The sequence below is a fragment of the Tenrec ecaudatus genome, chromosome 10, assembly GCF_050624435.1.
Source record: "Tenrec ecaudatus isolate mTenEca1 chromosome 10, mTenEca1.hap1, whole genome shotgun sequence".
Taxonomy (NCBI): Eukaryota; Metazoa; Chordata; class Mammalia; order Afrosoricida; family Tenrecidae; genus Tenrec; species Tenrec ecaudatus.
This window is the reverse complement of record NC_134539.1, coordinates 54,252,761-54,279,387: the sequence shown is the minus strand read 5'-3', so window position 1 is coordinate 54,279,387 and position 26,627 is coordinate 54,252,761. Positions and strand designations below refer to the sequence as shown.

Genomic DNA, 26,627 nt, shown 5'->3' with positions numbered 1-26,627 from the left:
ATCGGAAGCATATCTTGTGCAAAGGGCATTAGACTGGACAAGCAACAAAGGTGGGAGCTTGAGGGATGAGAACCTTCACCTGTCAGACTGCAGGTCAAGGGGAGGGTGGGACTCTTTGCAGCTGTGCTTGACTTATTGCATGAAAGGTGACTTATGAATAATAGGGATGGGAAGACCATTCAGGAGCTCCTTTAGGATGGGTTAAGGTCATGATCAGCAAGCCACTGACACCTGGGGGACTAAGGCCGCAGCAAGGCCGCAGTAGGGATGGAGCGGAAAGGACGGTTGAGGTTTGTAGGGCGGTGTCTACACCGTTGAACAGCATAGGAAGGAGGGGAGCTGCTGTGAATTCTGCCTCCGATTCCATTCTAGGGTGCTCTGTGTTCTTGGTCAAGGCACTTCTACTCTCTGAGCTTCTGTGTCTGTCTATGTAGCACTGGGAGTTTGGGCTACATTTCAATAACCATTCCAGCGCACCATAGACGAAGGTGGAGGACAGAGAGCTCTTGGAGCCCAGCCTCTTTGCTGTTGGCTCTGTCACTGGGTGAATGGCCCAGGAATGCCCAGTGGACATCACCAATCCCCAGTCATGGTGTGGCTGGCTGGTGGGAGCAGGCACATGTGACGAGACGAGAAGGCCATTACTTGGGAGAATATGCGTGTTCACAGCTCTGAGGATTAAAGGCCCGTGTTCTTATCACTGCTGAACAGAGTATTATAAATCCAGCCTTAGAATACCAAATCCTCTTGTGGCTTGGCCGTTGCGAGGGAATATTAAAAAGGCCGAAGACAGAAATAATCAGTTTTCGAATGACACATTGTCAAATAAAGCATTGCTCACATTATCCCTTTCTTTCCTTTCGCTGGCTCCTGCTCCCATGCCTGGATATTTTAACATAAAAAACAGATAAAAATGAGGCCAAGCTAAATGACATTCTAAGTTTGACTTTTCAGTAAGCTCTTTTGGTGTGGTTCCTGGGGGGGGGGGTGGTGGTGGTGGTGATGGTGTGTGTGTATGTGTGTGTGTGTGTGTGTCATTGTGTAGGGAAGCAGACCAGTTGAAGGCACCAGCATTAGGAGAAGGCAGCGTGGCAATGAGGGATCAGAAAAGGTTTGATGACTACTTGCCCTCTAGAGGTTGGGGTCAGAGCTAATACAGGGACAATAGGATTTTCATTTCTCTGATAAGTCTATTTTAGATTTTAGACTTCAGGATGTTTGTCAAGTACGGTCTCTGCACAGTGTGGGGATTGTGCCCAATCTGATCCTACCACACCGAGGTGAAACACTAAGGGTATGCAACAGGGCATGCAAGGAGAGCAGAGCAATGAAGTCCCAGGGAATACCAAAAATAGACTATGGGGCCGGGCCGTAGCACTGAATCTGACTGGACTAGAAAACACTCCTAAAGGTCAACAAATAGACTTTGAACTATTTACAGGCTTTTCTTTTTTTGTCAGTGGTTTTGCTGTCTTCTTTTGTTGCTTTGTTTTGCCCTGTCTTGTTTTTGTGCATATTATTAGCTCTGCAAGTCTATCTACATAAGAGAGGCTGGATGAACAATCTGGATAAAACAATGGGACCAACAGATCTGAGGCTACATGGGAGAGGGGGGGGGGGAAGGAAGCGGTGTTAACAAATCTGGAACAAGTGATCTAAAATCAGTGGCGAGGAGGGTGCAAGAGGAATTGCTGAAACCCAAATGAAGGCTTAGCATATTAGTGGGACAAGAGGAAAGTAAAAGGAAATAGAGGACTAAGAAGCAAAGGGCATTTATAGAGGCCTAAATACAGGCAGGTACATATGTAAATGTATTTATATATGCTGAAGGGTAAATAGATCTATGTGCATATATTTATAGGTTTAGTATTAAGGTAGCAGATGGACATTGGGCCTCCACTCATTGGGCAAGTACTCCCTCAATGCAAGAACACTTTTTCTATTAATCTGAAATTATGTAATGCTCACCTTCCCAACATGATCACTGAAGACAAAGTGGGTGCATAAGCAAATGTACTAACAAAAACTGATGGTGCCCAGCTATCAAAAGATATAGCCTCTGGGGTCTTAAAGGCTTGAAGATAAACAAGCAGCCATCTAGCTAAGGAGCAATAAAGCCCACATGTAAAAAGCACACCAGCCTGTGGGATCTCGAGGTGTCGATAGGATCAGGTATCAGGCATCAAAGACCCAGAACAAAAAATCATATTATTGTGAATTAGGGGAGTAAGGAGTGGAGACCCAAAGCCCATCTGTGGGCAACTGGCCATCCCTTTATAGAAGGGTCTTGGGGAGGAGACAAGTCAATCAGGGTACTGTATAGTACTGATGGAACCTTTCTTCTAGCTCTTTAATGCTTCTACCCTTCCACTATCATGACCCCAATTCTATATTACATATCTGGCTAGACCAGAGCATGTACACACGTACTGGTAAGAGCTGGAAACACATTGAATCCAGGATAGATAAACCCCTCAGGATCAATAATGAGAGTAGCCATACCAGGAGGGTAAGGCTAAGGTGGGGGGAGATAGGGGGTTCCCATCACAATGATCTATATATAACCCCCTCCCAAGGGGTGTATAAAAGAAAGTGGGTGAAATGTAAGACATGAAAAAACAATAATTTATAAATTGTCAAGGGTCCATGAGGGAGGGAGGGAGGGAGAGAGGAAGGCAGGGGGGAAGTGAGCTGATACCAAGGGCTCAAGTAAAAAAAAAATGTTTTGAGAATGAGGATGGCAACAAATGTGCTTCACACAATGGATGGTGGATAGATTGTGATAAGAGTTGTAAGAACCCCCAGTAGAATGATTAAAATAAAGTGCTGTCTCTGGACCCGAAACTCTGATGGTGTATGTAGTGAGTTAATGGCTGGGTTGCTAGCCACGAATTCAGTGGTTCACACTCATCAGTTACTCCATGGAAAAAAGATGAAGCATATCCTATTGCTGTAGATAGACAGCCATGGAAACCTGAAAGGACAGTCATCTCCATCCCATAGGGTCCACTGAGTTTGGTATTTTTTGACCCAAGGATCCCTAGGGGATGCAAATAGTTATGCCTTCTATTATCAGAAAGATTGGTAGTTCACATTCATCCAGGGTGCCTTGGAAGAAAGGCCTGACAATCTCCTTCTGAAACCTGAGAAGACACAGTTCTGCTCTGAAACACAGAGGGTCGCTGAGTTGGAATCAAGTGGCAATGGTTTGGTGATTATTGCTACCCACACTGGTTCCCAGGCAAGAGAGGACAGATCCACAGTCCCTGCCCTCAGGGAGCAGAGGGCCTGTAGTGGGGTATGGGTCAGCCAGTGGTTGGGTTCATAGCAGGGCAGTGGGATAATTGGTAATCACAGAGACTGTGAGAGAAGAGAGGACAACCCACCCAACCTCAGAAGCCAGGATTCTCCCAGAAAGGAGGGTCTCCAGACAGATGGTTGGCTCAGATAACGGCAGCAGGTGAAGGGAGAGTATTTGTTTCCCAGGCAGGAATTGATCACACACTGGGTTGCTTAAAACAACAGAAATGTATTTTCACAGTTCAGAAAGCCTGAAGTCTGAACTCAAGATGTCTTGGTTCCTTCTGGAGGCTCTGGGAGATAATGTGTTCCTCGTCTCTCCTACTTTCTCATATGGCTGGATCATCTCCCCGCCTTTCAATTAACCCCACATGTGTTTATCAGCCAGGTTGGCACAATAAACCTTAACTATCTCAGTCTGCTTGCTCTTGCTGCAGGAAGCCAGTAAGGAACTGAGAGTGTAACCCCATGGGCCTGGGCCCCTGCAGCAGCCTAACCAGCCTAGGTGAATATGGAAGAGTTTCTTCCTGATTCCTCTGCTGTACTATGAGGCCCCCAGCTGAATCAACCCTCTTGCCATCACATCACTTCCAAGAGACGTGTGTGCAGAGGAGTCCTGCAACAACTTCTAAGCCCGTGACCTTCAGAAGCAGATTGTCGGTTGTCCCTTCTGAGGGGCTTCTGGGTGGGTGTGACCTGCCAACCATCTGGTTCCTAGTTGTGGGCTTAGCTGATGGTGCCACAATGGACTCCTCCCATTTGCACAGGGGGCGCTCAGCAGTTCCCGTTGAACCCCTCTGTTGGATGCAGCGCCCCTTGGTCTGTGAGCGTTCCCACATCAGTTGCTAGAGCCAACTTTGGCAACACGCCTGTGAATCCCGTGAATGTGAGTATTCCTGTATCCAGGTTACCGTGTGCCGGGCCCTGAGCTGAGCAGTCCACGCTGAAGCACTCATGTCTACCCCCGTGCTCGAAGGATGCACATGACACTGTTGTGTGGCCGAGAAAATCGTGATTCTGACATGGATTGCATTGCCTTAAATCACCCACCTTCAGATGACTTCATCACAGCAAGAGCCTCGCTGAAAGATGCCCTGCCACTCCTCCGTCTCAATAAAAACGAAACAGAACAGAACAAAAGAGGATGGTATTTTCCCAAGAACTCATTGAAACCCCCTCGGATTCTTGCTGTTGACAGAATAGCAGACATGCATATTAGATGCATTTTTAAAAATCATTTTACTGGGGGCTCGTACAATTCTTATCACAATCCATACATAAATGCATTGTGTCAAGAACATATGTACCTGTGTTGCCATCATCATTCTCAAAACATTTGCCTTCTACTTATGCCCTTAATATCTGCAGCTCATTTTACCCCTCCCTTCCCACTCCCCCCTACCTCATGAACCCCTTCATCATTCATAAATTATTATTATTCTGTCATATATTACACTGATATCTCCCTCCCCCCCCCCGCCTTCTTCTCTGCTGTCCACCCCCCAGGGAGGAGGCTATACGTACATGTATTTTTATGGGATTTCTCTTCTCAGGGGTCTCATGGTAGCTCTCTGCTGAAATCCAGGCAGAGTTCTGACCCCTGGTCCCAGGGCTCGCTGTCTGGCTACTCCTGCCAGGTCCTGCTAGGGCAGTGAGGGGTCCTACCTTCTGGGACGGTTTTCCATATCTGTGTATTTAAGAGGAGAGCCCCAAATGGGCATCCTCAGCAGTACTCACCTTCACTTTGCCCAGGTGGATGGAGTTGGTTGGGTCTCTAAACGCACTCATTAAGTACTGGACAGATTGTTAGAGCGTTCTTGCCATCAGGAGGCTTATACTGAGGGAAAGCGGTCAGAGCTGCACCGTTTTGGCAAACGCTGTGGCAGGTAATAGGAAGAGCCCAGGGTTTCCAGTGAGCACAAAACCAAGTGAACTAAAGCCCAAGGCTCTGATGTGGCTCTACTACCCAAGGGGGAGAATTACACAGTGCACAGCAAGCCAGAGAATGCCGATCCAAGTGCTGTGGGGGATTTTCCTGAAATATTGGGGCTGTGGGTGAATGACTGCGTTGAGAGGTTATTTTTTAGACCAAATATTTCATGTGAGACGGACTTATTTGTTGTGGGGGGTGGACTGGGGGCTTCCTGCAAGGACCTATAAAAGAAAAGGGGTAAAACACACCAGACTCGAAGCATCAAAGGCGAGGCTAATGTTATTGCTTAGACATTTCAAACTCAAACCTTTGCTTGTGCCATGGTCCTCGGTCTGCAGGAGCTTTGGCCTGTTATTAAGGCACATCTTTCTGTTACTAGGAAGGAAACGTAAAAGCTTAGTTTATAATGGCCACTTTGGAAAACTGGCTCTTGACTTATATTGTTCCTGCTGTTGAACATGACTGGTTGGCCAAGACAGTTATTTTCAAGGTTCTCCTGTGCTTGACAATTCACCCAGACATTCAAACACTTAAAGAACCTTTACTCTAACTTGAAAGGTATATACTTAAATCCCTCCTCCCCCGCCCCCAATTACTTTAGCAAATGGATCAGGAAGTCATATTCTCTTTGATGACCTGTTTTATGGTGGACCTTCTCACAAGCAGTCATGCCAACCCACGTGGATGTGATCAGCTTAAGGCAGTTCATGTCTACGAGGCTTTGAAATCTATTACTAATTCTTGGGATGAAGTGAAGCAGCCATATATGAAACAAGTGAGGAAAAATTGTGCTCCCAATTAGCACATGCCTTGCAGGGTTTTACAGCTGATGACGTGGCTGAAGGTGAGCAAGCTGTGGCTGATGTTGGAAATCAACTGCAGTTAGACACCAGTGATAGCTGTGCCATAGGGTTGCCTGAGTCCCATGCCAAAGAACCAGCCCGTGAAGAACTTATGAAGCGACAGCGGCAAATGATACCTTCTGAGGGAGAAGACTGGGGCCTTAGAATTCCAAAACTGAAAAGTTTGTGACAAAAGAGTTAGCCTTTTATCTCATTGGAGCAGAGCTGTCAACATTAGAGGAGCGAGAAACTCCTACAGAGATGTTCTCCCGCGATTGACAGTACTGAGGGCCTCAGCAGATACAAGGCCGCCCGTGATGGGACAAAGAGAAGCTATGCGCAAATCCTCAAGAAATTGGCTTAAGTAGGAAACCCCTCTGCCCACCGTCCAACCCTGCCTCTCGGGCACCAGGCCCATCATCTTCAACAGAAGCAATCTCTCCTTCACCCAATTATAAATGTTTCCATAATGTCACGTCCCTAGTATCCCTTCCAGTATGCAAGACATCAATTGAATGAAAGCAAATATTAACCCTGAGCCACGGTCATTTTTTTCAGTCTAAACTATTTTACAAACTATTTCTTTGATTTACTTTATAGAATGCTGTATTGTATACCTACACAAATGCATGCATGGAATGCCTCACTTTGGTACATTACCATATAGAGTTACTTATTATCATTATTGTGTACTGTATTCTTTTAAAAAATCATTTTACTGGGGGCTCTTATAGCTCTTATCACAATCCATACACCCATCCATTGGGCCAAGCACATGTGTACATATGTTACCATCATCATGTGTACTGTATTCTTATGTTTATGGTATGTTAGTGCATTTGGCGGTGTGGTCTGAAATGTTTTATTTGTGTACAAGAGTAACATACATGCAACATACTAAGGCAAACATTTGACTAACTCTGACGCATGTATCACATGTATCTGTTATTAACTATCAAGTCAACTCACAGACAGACTTAGGGACAGATCGTGTTCATAACCCAGGAACCACCTGCGTAACCACGTGACAAACAGTTCTTAAGCACCAACTTTGTCCCGAGCCCCTTATGTGGAATCAGAAATGGAAAGACGAGAGTGTCTGAAAATGAATGAGACATCACGTGTGCAGACATGGAACTAAAAGCAGTTCCTGTCAGGTCTGTTCTGACTCATGACACGCTCCAGGCTGCCCGAGCAGAGCTGGGCTCCACATGGGTGTTCAGTAGCTGATTTGCCAGGAAATCAGTCAAAGGCCTTTTTAGTGAAGCACCTCTGGCTGGATGCAAACCGACAAGCTTTGGGTTGGCAGCCGGTGATGCCACCTATTTGTACCATCCAGACACTTGGGTGAAGAAATTATGTTTCACTCCCCTGTCATACCTTATAGCAACTTGGAAGAAGACTATATCTCTTAAGCCCTCAGAGGGTCCATTCTAGAGATGAATAGGATCGAGGATTGAGAGCAGACAAAGCCTGAGAGAGCCTGGGCATGGCACCTGGGATTCCACAGATGAACAGAGGCAGACTCAAGGTTCAGACACTCCGTGGGTGAATCCAAAGCTCTGGCTCTTGCCAGCGCTTAGCAGTCTGGGTGGCTCTGTTGCAGCTACCATCTTGTTTCTCCCTAGTGAGAAAGGAAGAGCAGGGAATCTTACTCTTCCTATATTTGAGGGGGCTGCAAAAATGTTGTGGGAAAATGTCATTATCTTTCAATTCCATTTTGTCCATGAATATGTTGTAGCCCCCTCCTCCGTGTGAAAAAATAACACTCAGCCTTGGGACCATAGCCCAGGGGTCACCCAGATCAAGGGGCACAAGCGAGTCTGCCAAGACACTGTTCTGCACCATCTTTCGGGTTCTTAAAAAGATCATGAGGGGCCATGTAAGGTGCAACTCTGATCAGCCCCTGACCGGAGGGAAGATGAACGATGGAAATAGAAGCTGCATGGCATGGACAAACGGACTGTGTGACCACCATGCGTCTCTGAGACCGTGGGACTAGGGGGTGTCGGCCTACCATGACAAAGTACTTTGAAAGAGAAAACAGTAGAAAGTGCTGATAGAATAAAGGAAAATGTGGGACAAAACTCAGAATCATTTAGAAAAAAAGGTGACTAGCCTTTTTGCGGTCTGATGGAGATTGGGGGAACCCCTGAGACTATGGCCCAGAGTTACCCTTCTGGTCTGAAAAACAATTCACCCCAGTTGCTCAGTTTTCAACAAAATAATAGACAGTTTTGTCAGGGGAACAATAACATCGATGTGCCTAACCACCTTAGAATAATCGACAGTTTGAGATTCGGGAGACCCCAGTTACCCAAAGACAAAGTTCCGAAGGGTTAGGTGGGAAGCCCAGGCAGCTGGTACGATGAACAATGCTACATCAAGGGAATGGAGTGAAAGAAATGAAGCAAAAGGCGGGCACGTTGTTGAATGTACGGCCAGTGATCTGCTTGACAAACCTGTACCCAGATGACAAGGGAAAGTTAAAGAAACGTTTTAAAAGCCAAGGCCCAGAAGAGTCCAGCAGTTAGCTTAAGATCACACAGCTTGTAAGAGGAGAGGCCAATGGTTGGCAGTTGTGTCTGCCTTCAAAGTTGTGGATGTGGTTCCTGAGCTCAGAGCAAGCCCTGAGATCAGGGCGAGTAGGGTGGACAGGTAAAGCCTCCCCTGGCCCTCCTGCAAGGACAGTGTCCCATATGCTTGTTCTACTTGCCTCCTCCTCCAGGGTGGCCTCATCGCGTTGCTGCTGCTCCTGCTCGTGTTCACCGTGGCCCTGTATGCCCAGCGGCGCTGGCAGAAGCGACACCGCATCCCGCAGAAGAGTGCCAGCACGGAAGCCACTCACGAGATCCACTACATCCCCTCTGTCCTGCTCGGGCCCCAGGCCCGCGAGAGCTTCCGCTCCTCCCGGCTGCAGGCCCACAATTCTGTCATTGGCGTGCCCATCCGAGAGACCCCCATCCTCGATGACTATGACTACGAGGACGATGAGGAGCCACCCCGGCGCGCCAACCACATCTCCCGAGAGGACGAATTTGGCAGCCAGATGACCCATACCCTGGACAGCCTGGGCCGGCCAGTGGAGGAGAAGGTGGACTTTGAGAAGAAAGGTGAGTCCACTTTAGCACCTCAGCCTTTCGGAGGGGCATTTGGGGAGTCTGGGATGAGATGCAGAAGCTGGCGGGTTGGGGAGATGAGCCATGTGTTTTGGGATAAAACACTTGGATTTATGGCTACCCTCTCTGTTGGATGAGCAGAGGTTATCTCCACCGGGCCTTCAGTTGGGTGGGAGAGGAGACAGTGTCGGTGTTTCTAGATATGGAGTTGTAAGAAACATCAAGGGTACCTAGTTCAATACCTCTCCAGTGTGTTCTGATTGCCCTTCCTCATCATCCACCTCACTAAGGAGGACATAGGCTAGTCCATTTCCAGACGCTAGTGACGTGTGTAAGGTTTTCCTTTATAAGGTTGCCTCTGGTACTTACCTGTTCCCCTGTACCGCAACGCCTACAGACTATGCCGATCCGATCTTCCTTTGTCAAATTATATCTTGAGAAATTGCGTACCAGCAAAAAAAATAGATCCTGCATCTGCTGGAAATCAACCTAAATAAAGAGCCCCAGGTTCTTCGGGTATTCTGTGGAATACATGTCAGCATGCTGGTTAGTTTCCTCTAGAGGGGCACACCCAGTCTTTCCCGCTGAAGTTGTAACGTAACATCCACGCCCCCACTCTTCTTCACCTGGCCAGAGAAAAATAGAACTTCCGCCTCCTCCTTTTTAGCTACTATGCTTTGGTTGCTACATCTTGATGGCACATTTGGTTTTATAGCTTTTGTTGACTCATATTGGTTTTTATGATGCCGAACCTCTCATTCTTTCTCATCTATGCTGTGTTTAAGACCCATCTTTAATATCCTCCTTAGGGACTGTTCCCTCTTTTGCTAGAGGTGTTTATTTCTGTACAGATGAAGTATCTACATCTCAAGCTATCGAATTATAGGTAGAGTTTAGCTATTTTTCCTTTAATAAGATGCTGTAGTTCCAGTCTTTCCAATTCTTTGATTTGGTGGCCTTGGTGCCAGTGATGGGTTAACAGTTTGGTCTGGAAATTTCACTCTGAACATTGCCCTAGAAATGGAGTTGTAAGAGACATCAACGGCTCCACCTGAAAGCTCTGAGCTCTGTGGAGAACTGCTTCGGCCCTGAGGCTCGCCCTCTCCGAGCCAGCTGCGCGTGATGCTCCGTGGGCAAATAGGAAGATGGACTGCTCATCAGATGAGGCGTTTTCATCAAGCCCAGAGGCCAACAGGAGGCCAGTGGTATCATCTAGAAGAACCGGCTTTTGGAATCATCTGGACTTGGATTCAAATCCTGCCTCTGTTCGTTACAAGGGAACTATATTGGATCCCACATGGCTGCTGTAAAGGATTTCCATAAATACAGTGGCTTAAAACAACACACATTTATTATCTTACAGTGCAGGGGGTGAGAAGTCTGAAAATGGGTCTCACTTGCTCCAAATCAAGGTATTAAGAAGCCTCTCTAACATTTGGAAATTCTAGAGGACCGTCAGTATTATTGTCTTTGCACCTTCTGGAGGCCGCCCAGGTCCTGTGTCACATTGCTCCCCATCACTCGGATCTGGGGATCTGCCATCACATCTCTTCTCCTTCTGACTTTGCTGCTCTCCTCTGATCAGGACTCTCAGGTTTTCAGTGATCCTGCTGAATAATTCCCCCGTCTTAAGATCTTCAGTCACATCGACACATTCCCTCTTGCCCAATAGCTCACATAGTCACAGGTCTGAGACTTGGACATGGCCATCCTTGGGGAACAACCATTAACCTGTCTGTAGCAGTGAGTCTGGGCAATTGAAAATATAACCACCAGCACCACTCCCAGAAACTCAGTTTCCTCGTTGAAGGGTTATTGAAAGAATGAAATATTAAAAAAAAATTGTGTGTGAAAGACCTCACCAAGGGCCTGGTATCGGATAAGCCTTCAATCCCCAAGAGTTGAATCTGTAGACTTCAGGCTCTCAATCTTCCCTCTGCCTGCCATCCCCTCCATAGTCCTGCCACACTCTTCTCCTGTCTGTTCCCCAAGCCCCAGCCACCGGGGTCCACTCGCTTCTCTGGAGCATCTTATTCATTTCCCTAGTCCTGGTTTTGTCTCAGGACTCCGCCTAGCACCGCAAGTACTGGCTCCAAAGGAAACCCACTGCTGGCTCCTAAGTAGCAGAGGGGGTGCTTTCCTCTGCTGGAAAAAGCCTGCATGCTTTCAGACCAACTACCCCCCACTGGATTTCTCTTTTCTTTTAAGCAGAACTCTTCAAGCTATAAGCAAGCCAGGCCCCCAGTGATCTGAGATCTCAGCACTGGCATCCAGTACATAAGAGAAGTCGTTCAATGAGAGCTTATACTGGATGTTTAGAGGCTCCTGCCATGCAGCCCAGTGCAGACTTGGACTTGAACCTTGCTTCTTAGTTCACTCAGCCTTGGGAAAATCTCCAGTTCTTTAACTTGTCTGTTTGCACCAATGAAAATCCTTTTGATTTGTTTGTTTGTTTTTTAAGTTCTAAGTAAAATTAAAAATAATTGAGGAAGAAAATCTAGATTTGGACCCTCATGGATCAAGTGAGGGCAGGAGCAAGAGGGAAATAGCAAGGAGAAGCGGAAAGTAGGCCTCTCTCTCCTCACTCCAGGCAGGGTGCTGCTCTTCTTGCTGGTGGACAGGTGGATGATGAGGGCTGACACCTTCTTGTGCCTGTGTCGGCGCTGTGGTTTAGGCACTGGGCTACTAGATGCAAGGTTGGTGCTTCAAACCCACCAATTGTTCCATGGGAGACAGATGAGGCTGTCTGCTTGGAAACCCTACCTGGGGTAGCTGTGCTTCGGAGCTGAGTCAGCGGCAGTGGGTTTGGCCTTTGGTTTTATGGCCCAGGCGGAGTCCCTGTGTGGTGCAATTGGTTAACATTCTCAGCCACTAAGGGGCCATTTGGAGGTTCAAGTCTCACCTCAGAAGAATGCCCTGTTGCTGTACTTCTCAAACAATTAGCCATTGAAACCCCCGTGGAGGACAATTCTGTCTTTATATCAATGGGGTCTCCAGGAGTCAGAGTCAACTTGATGGCCACAGATGCAGTCCCTGGGGGACTGGCCTTTCCTTGCTTGGACAGGAGGAATGAGTGCACAGACAGCTGCAGATTTCAAGGGCTAGCTCAGAGCAAACGCATGGTGGGTTGCCTCAGGTGGCCCTGGGGGAAAGAGCCATGTAGCCCGCTCTGTAGGAAGGCTACCTGGGCAGAAGTGGGCAGGTGTTCAGAGTTGGGTAGTCCATAGAAAAACAGTCCTGCAACCCTTTGAAATGATATTGCCAAGGGCTAACCCCCAGGCACATTTCATACTTCGAATTATCTTACAAATTCGAACTGTGTCCTCATACTCCAGCCCTTTCAGCTTGTTATTCAACTGAGACCTTCGAAGAACACAGAGCATCATCTCGAGCCCAAAAGAGAAGGGCATTTCATTGCAAAGGGATAGCTACCTGAGGTTTATTTTCATTTGGTAGGATGGCCTGGGAACCCTGGGGATAGGTGGTGGGTTACATGTCAGGCTGCTCACCACAAGGCAAGTGGTTCAGTTCCACCAATGACTCTGTGGGAGACAAATGAGGCTTTCTGCTCTTGGAAAGATTTAGAGCCTTGGAAATCCTAAGGGGAAGCTCTGCTCTTTCCTATAAGGTTGCTGTGAGTCAGAATCGACTCAATGTCAGTGGGTCGGTTAACAGGACTGCCAGAACAAAATACCACAAGCTCCATGGCTTGTAAGAACCAAAAATTATTGTCTTACAGTTCTAGAAGCTAGAACTCCAAGTCAATACGTCATGTATTACATCCTCTACAGATGTTTCTTTTCCTTGGTTTTCGGCTGCTGTACAACTTCATCTTCACATGTCTTCCCTCAGTCCCTCCATGTCTGCTCTTATTGGAATACATTAAGATCCACCCAGCCCCAGGATGACCTACTATTAACTGGTCACCTCTTCAAAGACAGTTTCTTTCTTTCTTTTTTCATAAATCATCATTCTGTCTTTTATTTATTTATAAAATCATTTTATTGGGGGCTCACACAATTCTTATCACTATCCATACATACATCCATTGTGTCAAGCATATATGTACATGTGTTGCCATCATCATTCTCAAAACATTTGCCTTCCACTTGAGCCCTTAATATTAGCTGCTCAGTTTCCCGCTCCCTCCCCACTCCCCCTACCTCATGAACCCTTGATAATTCATAAATTATTATTATTTTTTCATATGTTACACTGTCCGGCGTCTCCCCCTCCCCTCTTCTCTGCTGTTCATCCCCCAGGGAGGAGGTTATATGTAGATTCTTGTAATCAGTACCCCATTTCTACCATACATTCCCTCCACCCTCCAGGGATCACCACTCTCACCACTGGTCCTGGAGGCGTCCTGCCCTCAATTCCCTGTGTTTCCAGTTGCTATCTGTACCCATGTACATCCTCTGGTCTAGTCAGTTTTGTAAAGTAGAATTGGGATCATGATAGTGGGGGACAGGAAGTATTTAAGAATTAGAGGAAAGTTATATGTTTCATCGTTGCTACCCTGCACCCTGACTGGCTCATCTCCTCCCCACAACCCTTCAGTAAGGGGGTGTCCAGTTGACTGCCGATAGGCTTTGAGTCTCCACTCTGCACTCACCCATTACCGATGGGCTTTGAGGAAAGAGGTGTTCTTTTTTTTTCATGAGTTGCTATTTATAAACACTGACTTCCGTGGAGTCAACTCATAGTGACCCTGTAGGACAGGGTTGAGCTGCCCCTGTAGGTTTCTGAGATGGTAACCCTTTAGGGAAATAAAAAATCCTCCCTTGGAGCAGCTGATGGGTCCTCACTGTTGACTTTTGAATTTAGGGGCCCAACACATAACTCGCTATACCACCTTGGGAGAAAGACAGGAATTTTTACCCCCATAAAGAGTCACACTCTTGGAAACCCATAGGGGCACATCTACCCTGTCCTATAGAGGTGCCATGAGTCAGAATTGACTTGATGTCAATGAGCCAATTTTGTTGGTTGTCGTGGTGTGGTGGTTTATTTATAAACATGGTTACATTCAATGGTTTAGAACTTCAACATAAATTAGGAGACGAGGCACAAGAATTCATAACAGGCCCCGTGTTTCATGAGTATTAGAATGAACTGGACTCAGTAGTGCTCACACAGATGGATGTGGCCAGACCCCGGTGGTGTCCTGGTTACGTGTTGGGCTGCAAGTCACATGGACGTCGGTTCAAAAACCACCAGCAACACCTCGGGAGAAAGAGTAGACTTTCTACTCCCAGAAACAGGAAACCCACAGTGGGTAGCTGTGAGTCAGCATTGACTGGATGGCAGTAAGTCAGTGTGGACCCTCAGTTAGATGTTGAAATATTTCTATACCAATTGTTACAAGAGCTGACTACCCTGATTTGCCCAAATACTCCTGATGTCTGGCAGCCCCAAGCTCACCCAAGATCCCCACAAACAACATCCCAGCAGCACAGGGCGGTTTCAAGACATAACTGGTGCCCTTTCTAGCTAGTTCCTGTGTCAGAGAGGTTGCCAGGTATTTTAAACATCATTCCTCCTGGCACCTTAGTATGCTGCTGAAAATTTAATTGTGTCAATATGTGAAAACTCAGCTGTGATTTGGTACAGAGCAGAAACTTGATCCATTTTAATTCTAATTCCCCTATCCCTCCTTAAATTTATGCATGGAAGCTTAAGGAAATTAAAATAACAAATGTATCACTTTAATAAGGGATGGGGTGAGCAATATTGCGTTACTGCATTTTGTTCCATTATTGTAGGATAAATGCATGCTTCTTTTAATAGAAGGAAGGAAGAGAGGGTGGAAAGGGAATGACGGGAGAAGGGCAGAAGAAGGGGCAGGGAAAAGGAAATGGAAAAGAAAGTATGAAATGTGTAAAGCAGTAGGGAGTACCTTACCTCGTCTCTCCGTCCTGTTCCTTCCACAGGACCCAAAGGTAATCCTCAGTCATAGTTGGATTGTTTGATTTATATTATAATGTTTTCCAATATATACATGATATATATTAATGTGTGTGTTTATATATATTTGCACCCAGATATGAGAAACTGGGGTCATCTCTGCCACATATATTTTTCTTCAGAAATTTGATAGTTTTATAACCCACTAGATAAAAATGTATCTTTCCACACGTACGTTCTTTATTATTTTTTGAAGGCTATATAGGATCTCATAATGTGAGCATATCAAAACTTACTTAACCACTCTCTTTTGCTGACTATAAGTTCAATTTTTGCACTTAGAAACAGTATATGAAATCTCTCTCTCTCTCTCTCTCTCTCTCTCTCTATATATATATATATATATATATATATATATATATATATATATATATATATATATATATATATAATAAGAATTTTGATATGGTACAGCCAGACAACTACAAGCAGAATCTCTGTGTTAAAGGCATACACATTTATAATTTTGGAACTACTGTCATGCTTATTCATTTAAGAAATGTGTTAATACTCTCAAAGGGAGCTGCATAAACTCTGCCCCACAGATCCACACATTGACTTAGGTTATATATCATGAACTCTTCTGGTCTTTGTTCATCTGCATTTAGATAGCTGCCATCGGGGTGACTTTGAGTCAAGGTGAAGCCATGGACAACAGAGGGAAGTGTTGCCAGCATCGTCCTCTAGATCACTGGCATGGTGGAATCCTTTAATGTCCATTGGCGTGGCTACTGTTTGCGCCAGTTTATCTCACAAAGACTATCCCTTCCCTTTTTGAAGGATCCTTAGGATCTCCTAATGTGAATATCCCAACACTTACTTAACCACTCCCCTTGTTGACCATGGTTTCAATTTTTTGCACAAACAGGGTGTCCACAAAAACACCTTCCCTTTCCCTGAGGTGGCCCTCTGCTTCTCCAGACAGAATGTCCTACTCACTGTAATGATTGACTCCTCCTCCGAGTGTGTTCAAACCAAACAAGTTACACCATGTGCTAACAGGGTTTCTTTGGCTGATTTTGGCAGAAATTTGACAGGTCTTTCTTCTTGGTCTACCTTAGTCTAGAACTCTGGTTGTCAACCTTCCTAATGCCAGGACCCTTTAATACAATTCCTCATGTTGTGGTGACCGCCCCAACCATAAAATTATTTTTGCTGTTACTTCATCACTGTCATTTTGCTACTGTTATGAATCTGGTGAACCCTATGAAAGGGTCATTCGACCCCCAAAGGGGTCACGACCCACAGATTGAGAACCACTGGTCTGCAAGCTCTGCAGACACCTGTCCAACCTGAGTGACATTGCTCATATTTAGAATACCAGTGGCATAGATTCCAGCAACACTGAGTCATCAAAGCATGACAAATTTAGGGTAAGCCATGGTTTATCATATAGTCCACATATCATTTTAAATGTGTGGTTACCTTTTGTTGTTAACTTTGGTTCAAATATGAATATGGCCACTTCATTAGCCAGAAATCTAGTCTTCACAGTAGCCACATGCAATGATTCCTTCAGCACCATAATGTATAATAAGGCTGCTTCTGCTCACCTACCTCAGTGCTGCACCCACAGTGGAGGGAGGCAACGGACATGACATCCTACACCAGCAGAGGTCTAGGAGATAGAAGGGGCAGGGTACCAGTCTTTCTGACATGGGATCAGTAGGCTGAGCCTCATTGCTGGTCACATATACAGACCGGGAAACTTCAGAGTCAGTAAAATCCTCATCGAGAAGCAAGGGTTTGGCATTTTAATTGACTGGTTCATGGGCTCAGCTGCTCTCCTCTGTCTCATGAAGCCATTTGTATGCAACCCCAAATGGAGGGTGGGTGAGAGGGTGGACCAAGGGTCTGATGCTGATGCTGAAGCTGAGGACAACTAAGGACACCTGCATGACCACTTGGAGCCAGGCGCTGTACCAAGTGTTTTCTACCTGTGTATCATGTACGTATAGTAACCACGTGGTGGGGGCGGTGGTAGTAGCACCCTCAATTTTCAAAGAAAGGTTAACTGACTGTCTCAAGGCACAGTGCAAAGGATGGAGCCAGAGCTCGAGGGTCCGAGGAAGAGCTGGGACTTGGATGTTTTATAGAGGTTTAGAAGCCTTGGGAAGGCTCTGAGCTCTAGAAATTTAAGGGCATCTTAAAGCATCGCAACCATGAGTTTGCATCACCCACAGATCTGATATACTCCCCTTAAAGAAAAGGTCATTAGAATTTATTCTCTGAGACAGAAAACTGCTACACAGTAATCCTGAGCTTTGAATTTCACGATGGGGCTTTCCACCAGGGAGATCCTGTATCTTCAGTGTCTTGCGTGGTTCCCAGAGGTGCTGAGAACTCATGCTTGGTATCAGCAGAGCATTTTAAGATGGCAGAAGACCGCGAAGCTGTTCATCACTCCCGCCTCTGACATCCTCTCGGAATTCTAGGCACAGGCCTCCTTGGGCAGCATGTGATTCTTTTTCTGATGCCTTTTGTAGTCAGCACCTCCTTCAGTGACTTAGTTTGACATCCACACTTCTTTACTCAGAGATTCTCGCCTCCTCCCTTTCACCTCCCCTCCCACCCCGTATCCCTACATGCCCTTTTGAAGCCACATCCATCATCCCAGCATCCCTGCAGACCCTAGGTCTTCACAGACTTCCTGGCTGGTCTCCATGCTATCTTGTTCAGGCCCTTCCACTTTCCCCACTGTCACTACCACTCCATCAGTGAGTCTCCGACCATAACACCTCCACACGCAGGTCTCATCCCAGGGGCCCCCACTGCACTGGGATGAAAAGCTACCTGCTGCGGTTGATGAGCTTCTGCATGATTTGGTTTCCTGTGGCAATGCCATTGCATTGTACCTTGACCCTAGCCATCATTTTCCAGCCATCATGGCCTCCTCTTGGCTCTCCCACAGCTCGCTCCACCCAGATCCTTGTCAGGTGCTATGGTTTCCGTTGTCTGCAAAAGAGCACAAAACTCAGCTAAACCTCTTTCCCTTCTCCAGTCTGTCAGGGCAGGGCTCTTTGACATGGCGGCCGCCCACTAAATGTTTCTCTTAAATTGAAGCCCTCCTCTCCACTTGGGCTCTTCTCTATGATCCTCTCTCATCCCCTACACTTTCTTTTGTTTGTATTTGTTTGCTGTGTATTTTAATTCCCTGCCCAGACTGAGGGTCTAAGACCTGGTGCATTCTGTGACTAATGAGTTCCTGGGACTTAACAGGTACTCAGTAAACATGTCTTTGATCAGTAAGTGGAGGAAGGGGCCGATTAGTAAAAGGATGAATGATGATATTAGTACTTAGGATCAACATTTTTCATTTGGGAGACTTACCTTTCCTCTGCACTAGACAATCCTCAGGAAGTATTTTCAAATCGATGATTCATTGGACATTCCCATCCACCTCACGAAGAAGGAATTATTCTAATTCACACTGAGGGATCCTCTAAAAGTTAGACTGCTAATGCTAATGGAGCTAGAATTTGAACCCAGCTTTGCCTGATTCCGGAACCCAAGCCTGTTCTGCAAATAACAGGATGCATGTGTTCATCGTGTCTTTAGTGAGCAGTGTAAGTTGCCATCTAGTCAAAGCTGACTCAGAGCAACCTTCTGTGGGTTTCCATGACTGGAACCCTTTTAGGTTAGGGTGTAGAATGTTTAGTCTCTCTCCTGAGGTGCTTCTGGTGGTTTTGAACTCCCAACCATGTGGATTTGCAGTTCAATGTGTAACCACTGTACGACCAGGGCTCCAGTAAGTTGCTTAGGGTTGGCTTTATAAAAATATTTAGCATCCCCCCCATAATAAGAAGTATATTTTACATGGTGACCTCACACGCCTGTATAGGAATGTGTGTGCTTGTCTCCAAAAAGATGCTTACCCTTATTACACGGGACACACTCTGATACTGTCTCTGCTCTTCTGTCTCGTGGTTTGGGCGCTGATGTGACCCACTCAGTGGATTTCAAAATTTGTGTGTGAGCCATAGCGTGTAGTTTGGACACCTGCCTCGGAGAGAAGACAATGAAGGGATGGGATGTTCATAATGGGGCCGATCGCTGACAGGCTGGATTCCAGATGGCTTCCGGGAAGTGCCTTTTAAAGGATGAAGACCATTCTAGGAACTCAGGGCGAGGAGTTGATGGAGGGGCTGGAGATGACGCCAGAGACAGTCAAGGTCTCCTTGGGACAGCTTTCCCAGGCCTTCAAGAACCTGGGGCCTGTCCATTGCTGTCAGTCAGAGCCTTCCTGCCCCCTGGCCTCCCCACCTCCCTGCCATCCCCAGAGGAAACTGCATTGTATCACCTGTCTATTTTTTCTTCAGTTGCTCTTCCTTCCTTCTTTGCTCCTGCCTGTGAATGATCACCCCACTCTTCCCAGCTGCCCTGGAGCCTCAGACAGAGGCCCTCGGGGGGTCACAGCAAGCCCACCCCCCTTTCCACAATAGCTGCCAATTTATAAACTTGGAGGTGCTACCTGGGCGACCTTGAGAGTAAGAGGGAGAAGGTCGGAGAGCTGAATGGCTTCAACCAAAGCAGGCGTGCCCTAAACTGCTGCATGGAATGGGACTGACTCCACATGAGATTCCTTATCAGTGACAACTTCAACAAGAGCACTTGCAAATCCCTTCTTAACACCCAACTGCCCTGAAAAGCGTATCCTCTCCTCCCGTTGAAAGGACTTGTCGAGTTCTCCGTGTCAAACAGCCTTTTACACAGCCTTCTTGGTGGCCCTAGACCTAACTTATCCGTCTCTAGGGACGCCACAGGCCACAGAGGGATGCGGGTGGCGTGACATCTCGTTGGGGACACCTCTCCGTCACTTTATTCCCTCACCGATTTGCCTACTTAACAGGCATTTGATGAACATCTGCCAGAAACTGTTCCCAAAATGGTTTAATTTGGAAGCCACAGCACCAAAGGGGGACTAATCTTTACCTAGAAGCTCACAGCTCAGGGCTGTATAAGAGCATGCTTTCTTTTGCTCAGGTTAGTTTATTTTAGCCCATTACCATTTGCAGAATGTTATCCTAAACATTAAATGGTGGGCTTGTCATCAAGCCCCTTCCCCGCCATGAAGTTGGACAGATGAAGTCACCCACCGTGCACCCCACAGCAAGTTTGGTGTAGCATTGCATCTAAATCCACACCCTTTGAGTTCAAGGTTGCTGCTATCTTATAGCCACTCTGGGCCCCTGCAGCATCCTGAGTGTCACCTGGCAGCTAACTGGCTAAGACTGCATTACCAGCCGACCTTTCATCGAAAAGATTGTAACTGCCACCTCTGTAGAGACATCCAGGCCAAGACTAGACTGCCGTTTGTTGAGCCTGGGTAGCAAGGTTGGAGAATCGGTACTGCTGAAGCGATCCTTTCTCATTCTCAACGCGTAACATTTGTGCACGATCTGCTTCCTTTCCCATTTTCTCGTTGGTGCCTTCGAGAAACCCAAGTGAGCAACATCTGTAAAATCAATGCCCAAGAGCTAACCAGTCTGGAAAGGCGTCAACATTAGAAAGTTCTCTTTCTTTCTTCTTTCTTTCTTTCTTTCTTTCTTTCTTTCTTTCTTTCTTTCTTTCTTTCTTTCTTTCTTTCTCCTTCCTTCCTTCCTTCCTTCCTTCCTTCCTTCCTTCCTTCCTTCCTTCCTTCCTTCCTTCCTTTCTTTCCAGACGCTATCTCAGGAGCAGGAAGGGGGGCTCTCTCTACTACTCAGAAAGAAGAGCCAGGAGTGGAGCAGGTCCTTTGGATCCTGAGGTCCCTATATATTGGCCCCCTTGATCCTAATTTGACACCAGAGGAGTGCCAGAGGGGAAGCAGAAACCTAGTCAGAAGCCATAGCATGAGGCAGAGGTGTATTCCCCAGGCCACAGACCAAGTAAGCTAAGTATTGTGGCTCAGGAGGCTGACTTGTGGAGTGGGGTGCCTCTGGGTGCTGAACAGGAGGAGTTGGGGTTGCTGACCCAGAGAGAGAGAGCTGAGGGCCTTCAGGTAGGGTGTTACAATGGGATGCCATGCCCTTTTAGACACTTATTAGCAGCCAGAAAAGAACTTTGTAACAACACCCAAGCAGGGCAGAGAGAGGCCTGTCTGCAGACACAGCAGGGAAGAAACTATCCTGATGGAACAACTGTATCCCAAGAAATGTTTCACATGCTAACTTCCCTAATAAATTCCATAATTATGAGGGTGTTTTTTAAAAAAAGAAAGTTCTCTTTCATTTTTCCCCTTCTGCTTATTGTGTTTTTTTTTCTCAGACTGCAGTGTAAAACAAATGCCTTTTACAGGACAGTGTTCCAGTTTACTTCCATTACCGACCGCTCCTTTTTGCTTCCCTTAATTGCACTAATTACCCCTGAAACACGGTCCGAAAGCCCTGTCCCTTTGACTTCTTTTCCTGTGGGTTTTCTTTGGCTTCTCCTGCGGGGTGTTGGTCATGGTGGCTGAATGCCTCCCTCAGACAGCAAGCGGAGGGAGCAGTACCTCATCCAGACAGGAGCATGTTCTGCACAGACAGCCCCCCTCTGAGCTGTCTCCACACTCTCTCAAATAAGATATAGACAGCGATTTGTCTTGGAATCACAAACAGGAGTGTCACCAGAGCTGTCAGCGGTGCCCTTAAGATGTCCCTTCCCAGCATTAATTGCCACCATAGCAATACAAACGAGCATGTCTGAACATTTGCTCTTCTTCCTTCCTCGCTCCTTTGTCATTCCCTCCCCACCACCCAGGCTCCCTTTCTCCCTGCTCCCTCAGAGGCCCCCTTCGCTTTATCCCCAGGGACCCAGGGCCACTCTGGCTTGATTAGACTGTGCCCCACAAGGCAGCCCCAGCATATAGTGACAGATGAGGGTGAAGGAAGTTTGATCAATGTCAGGGACTGAAGAGACTGCTCCTTGATTGATCAGAGCTGCAGCAATTTCCCAGCAGCCCAGGGACTCTCTACCTCCCAGCCTGGCTGCCGTGGGACTGGCTGGAAATCACTTGGTGGGGGACTGTCACCAAGAGACATCAGGGTAGTTCAGCCTCCTTGTTTCCTGCTGGAAAGCCTTCAGACTCTGGCTGGGGCAATTTCACCCACTCCAGAAATATAAGAAACCCACATCATTACCCACAGGTGATTGGCCCTTGTTTTTTCTAATGCTCCCTAGTTACAGGAGTTATATTTACTCATTAAAGACAACTTAAAAAATAAAGAAAGGTGTATAGACAAAAGATTAACTTTTTAAGATGGCCCCGTCAAGAGGTGCAGTAACTTGCTTGTGGAACTTTTTCCCTCACTTCTATTTTACATTTTGAAAATCAAAGCCTGTTTATTGTTTATATATCCCATTTTTGCTTAATGTCACAAGCATTCCAATAAGCTTTACGAGCCGCTCTGCCGACAACGTCCTCCATACTTTATTGGCGTACATACAGTTGCTTCCACTTTTTTTCTCTTTAACAGCAACAAACACTTGGGGACTTAATCCCCAACCCCTTTCTGTATTTGGGAATTTAATCCCCCTCCACCCCACCCCCCAGTTCTGTGTTGTTTCCTCAGGGTATGTCCCCAGGGGTAGAATTATTGGGCCAAATTGTTCTGAAGTTTGTTAGCTCATTATTTGGATACCAGCGAGTTTCCCTAAATCTTTGTTGACTAAGGAAAGCTTCTTGCTGGTTCATTCACTCAGCAAGGTTTCCATGTCTGCTGTGTGTCACACAATGCTAGGACAAGTGGAGACATAAGGCCGTGACTACAGTGCACACATAGACTTTCCATCACACTCACCTGCCAGTGCTGAAGGTAAGTAAACAAGAAAAAAATTCAGAGTCATGATCACTGTGATGGTGGGAAATTAAGTTTTAAGGGAAGGGAAGTATGACTTTTTTAGACTGCCTCACTGATAAAGTGGCATTTGAGGAACTATCAATAGGAGATGAAGCCAATAACCTTTTAGATATTTAAGAAAAGAGGTTAATGGCCAGTGTAGAGGCTCTGTAGTGTTCAGGAAGAGCTGGATGGGTGGACAGGAAAGCACAGAGAAGAATCAATTGGGTCACCATGACATTGTAAAGTCATGTAGGCTTTGGAAGGTACGGACGTTGGCTTTTGCTGTGAGAGAGATGAGATGTCCTTGGAAATGGAAGTATTGATTTCTTGTAGGAGGTAGGAGCAATTAGGCTCAAAAATGAACAGGAAGGACGTAGACAGAAAGTTGACATTCCGAGGGTAGGCTGCCTGGGAGGCCAGAGATTGGAGTTACACTGGGGAGCTTCATAGATGGAATCCTGCTCCCAGATGTGCTGTTTTGTTTTCTTTGCATATCAAGTGTGTTTAATATTCTTGCACCAATTGTCAACATCTATCTATGTCAGCAAAGCTCACCTCAGACCCTACAGTTGGGCCTCACTCGGGGATCAGGGCCCTGGGACCCGAGAGCAAGTCCCTCACCTACAAACCTCCCGGAGCACAGTGCCCGCTCTTTCTATTACATCACAGGCTCCAGCAAGCCCACATCTTAGTCCTCCATCCTCTGATTTTGGAACCAAGACCTTCTTCCAAAGGAAGGAGACATTAAAATCCATCTGGTGTGTGAGCAGTGGGATCATAGGCTGACTTTATGTTTTGTTCATAAAGAGTGAGAGCACAATGAGATCATCTCTAGAACTCTTCCGAATCTGTGTCTATGCACTTCCCATTGGTCCAAGGGACCAAGAGTCCGTTGTTAGTGTCAAGGGAGGACATTTCTTCCTTGTCTCTTTCCTACTCTTTGGGTTGTTTGTTTGTTTGTTTCTAATAAGAGGGACATCATTTTAATGCAAATGACAGCCTAAAGCACCTTGGACAGATCTCTGATAGATGAAGAGAAGTTAGTTAAGAACCCCACCTGTCCAATCAGACAGCCCTGCTCAGATCTGTTCCTGTAACCCATGGAATGTGAAAGCCAGAGCCAGTTTTGCCTCTGAGACCCGCAAAGTGGGGGTTGTATCTCTGTAGCTGGATTCTTGTGAAAATTAAAAGAGGCCCTATATGTAAAATCCTTAACCAAGGGCTTTGACGCAATGAACAGAAGCGATTATTATATTGCCTGGAATGTTGGCAAACAGAGACCCAGAGAGGGGAAAGGTTTGATCTGAAGTACAGCAAGGCTATGCAGGCTGCATGAGCGGGTGTTCCCTGGTGGGTATGGAGGGACTGGAGCTCTCTGACGCGCAACATTTTCACATTAGCACATCACTTCGCCACACTTGTCTTGGTGATATTGTGGTAGCTTGTGATGATGGGGTGATGCTGGAAGCTGTGCCACAGGAATTTCAAACACTAGTCAGTCATGGCGTTGCCAAGGATTCTGTGGGCTAGATATTGAACAACACGGGAAACACTGGGGGAAGGTGGAAAGATGGAACGGATACTAAAGTCCCTATACAAAAAAAAAAAACATAAAGCCTTATTCACTGTCCAACCTTTTAGGCATTAAGGTATGAGCAAGAACCAATGATAGTGAACACGTCAAAGCCACACTGAAGGCGTTCGGAAATGCAAGACTCCAGAGTTTGATGGAATACTGGTTGCGATGATTCCACCAATAGAAACCTTGCTGACAGTCCGCGCTCCTCTATGCCCAGCAATTTGGAAGACTGCTACCTGGCCAATTGACAGGCAGAGAGCATTAGGGCCCTTTTAAAATGAAGTGATCTAACAAAACATTGGACATTTTCAAATAATATCATTAATTTGAATATAGCACTAACATAATATTTTGCAAAACAAAACAAATGGTTGCAGCAGAATATTGATGGGGAACTGTTAGAAATTCAAGTCAGATTCAAAAAAAGGTGTTGAATAAGTTATTGCTGAGGTCAGATGGATCTTGGCTAAAAGTAGAGAATACTGGAATAATGTGTACCTGTGCTTTCTTAACCAGACAAAGCATTTACTGTGTGTATCACAACAAATGTGGGAGACACATACAGAGTGATAAATCCACAACACCAAATTTGTTTTTGTGGAGAATATGAACATAGACCAAGAAGTTATTGGAACCGAACAAGGGATACCATGTGGCTCGTATTCTTTCTCCATACTTATTCTGTGTGCTAATCAGATGATCTGACAGGCCGGACTATATGAAGAAGAGCAAGGCATCAGGACTGGAGGAAAACTCATGAACTACCTTTGATCTACAGAGAACTCATCCACACTTGCTGGAAGGGAAGAGTTGACGGGTGTCCTGATTGTTGGGGCACTTAGCCCACAGTATGGATTGCACCTCAACATGAGTCAAAGAAAGATGCACTGGGAACAATCATCAACATTATGATTGATAAAGAAATACTAAATTTGTCAAGGATTTCATTGTACTTGGATCTAAATGAGCATCAAAATGAGGTGGTAGCAAAGGCTCAAGTAGGAAGAAAATGTTTTGAAAATGATGATGGCAACAAATGTACAAATGCGCTTGACACATGGATATATGTATGGGTTGTGATAAGAGCTGTAAGAGCCCCCAATAAAATGATTTTTTTAAAAAAGGAAGGCATGGTTTGGGGCAATCTTCAGCAAAATAACTTTTGAGAGTGCTAATCAAATAAACAACAAAGACATAATTTTAAGAATGAAGGGCTATCTGACCCATCCCATGGCTTTTTCAGTTGCCTCATTACACATCGGAATGTTGGACAATGAACAAGGAAGACCGAAGATGAATTTGCATTATAGTTTTGACAAAGAATATTGAAGGTTCCACAGATTGGCAAAAGAACGGACCAATCTTCTTTGGAAGTACAATCATAAGACTTCCTGGAAGCAAGGATTTGCAGACCTTATTTCATGTGTGTGGACGTGGTTTCAGGAGATACCAGTCCCTGGAGAAGACTATCATGCTTGGTAAAGTAGAGGGTGAACAAAACACAAGCCAAAACCAAACCAAACTAAAACAAAAAGAAACAATAGGAAGACCTTTAGGAGATAGATTGACATAGTGGCTGCAGCTATGGTCTTCTTGTGACCAGACCCTGAGGATGGGGTAGGGCCGGGCAGTGTTTTGTTCCGTTGTGCATAAGAGTTGGAACCAACTTGAAAACACCACACAGCGGCCACACCATCTTGAAGAGGGTGCCTGGAAATCGTGACCCTGGTCTCACACGTTGTCATCAGGAACCAGGTGCCACTGAGTCACTTCCAGCTCACAGCGGTGCCCAGTGTGTCACGGTACCACTGTAGTTCACAGGGTTTTTAATTGTGTTTTTTTTCTTCTGGAAATAGATCACCAGATCTTTCTCCTTAGTCTTCTCTTGGTGGATTCAAGCTGCCAAATTCCTTCCCTGGGAGGTCATTCAACCATAACCCTCCTGAACCAGCTGCCTTCCCCAATTCCTTTCTCTGAGAACTGTCCAGCCCCCAACCCCTAGCCCTTAAAACCCAAGACCCCCTTGTTTCTGTCTCCTCCTCTAAGGCATCACTAGTAGGCAGCTGGGTGGGGAAGTGTCTTGTA

At 46.1% G+C, this 26,627-nt stretch overlaps 1 protein-coding gene across 8 annotated transcripts in view; it reads left to right on the top strand.

Annotated features, from left to right (window-relative positions):
- The window catches only part of ASTN2 (astrotactin 2), a 1,111,474-nt gene that overhangs the window by 216,523 nt on the left and 868,324 nt on the right, over window positions 1–26,627 (top strand). For all 8 annotated transcript variants that reach the window (XM_075560396.1, XM_075560395.1, XM_075560402.1 and 5 more), the window contains exon 3: window positions 8,804–9,188. In XM_075560396.1, coding sequence (XP_075416511.1) covers window positions 8,804–9,188 — 385 coding nt within the window. The remainder of the gene's footprint in view (window positions 1–8,803; window positions 9,189–26,627) is intronic.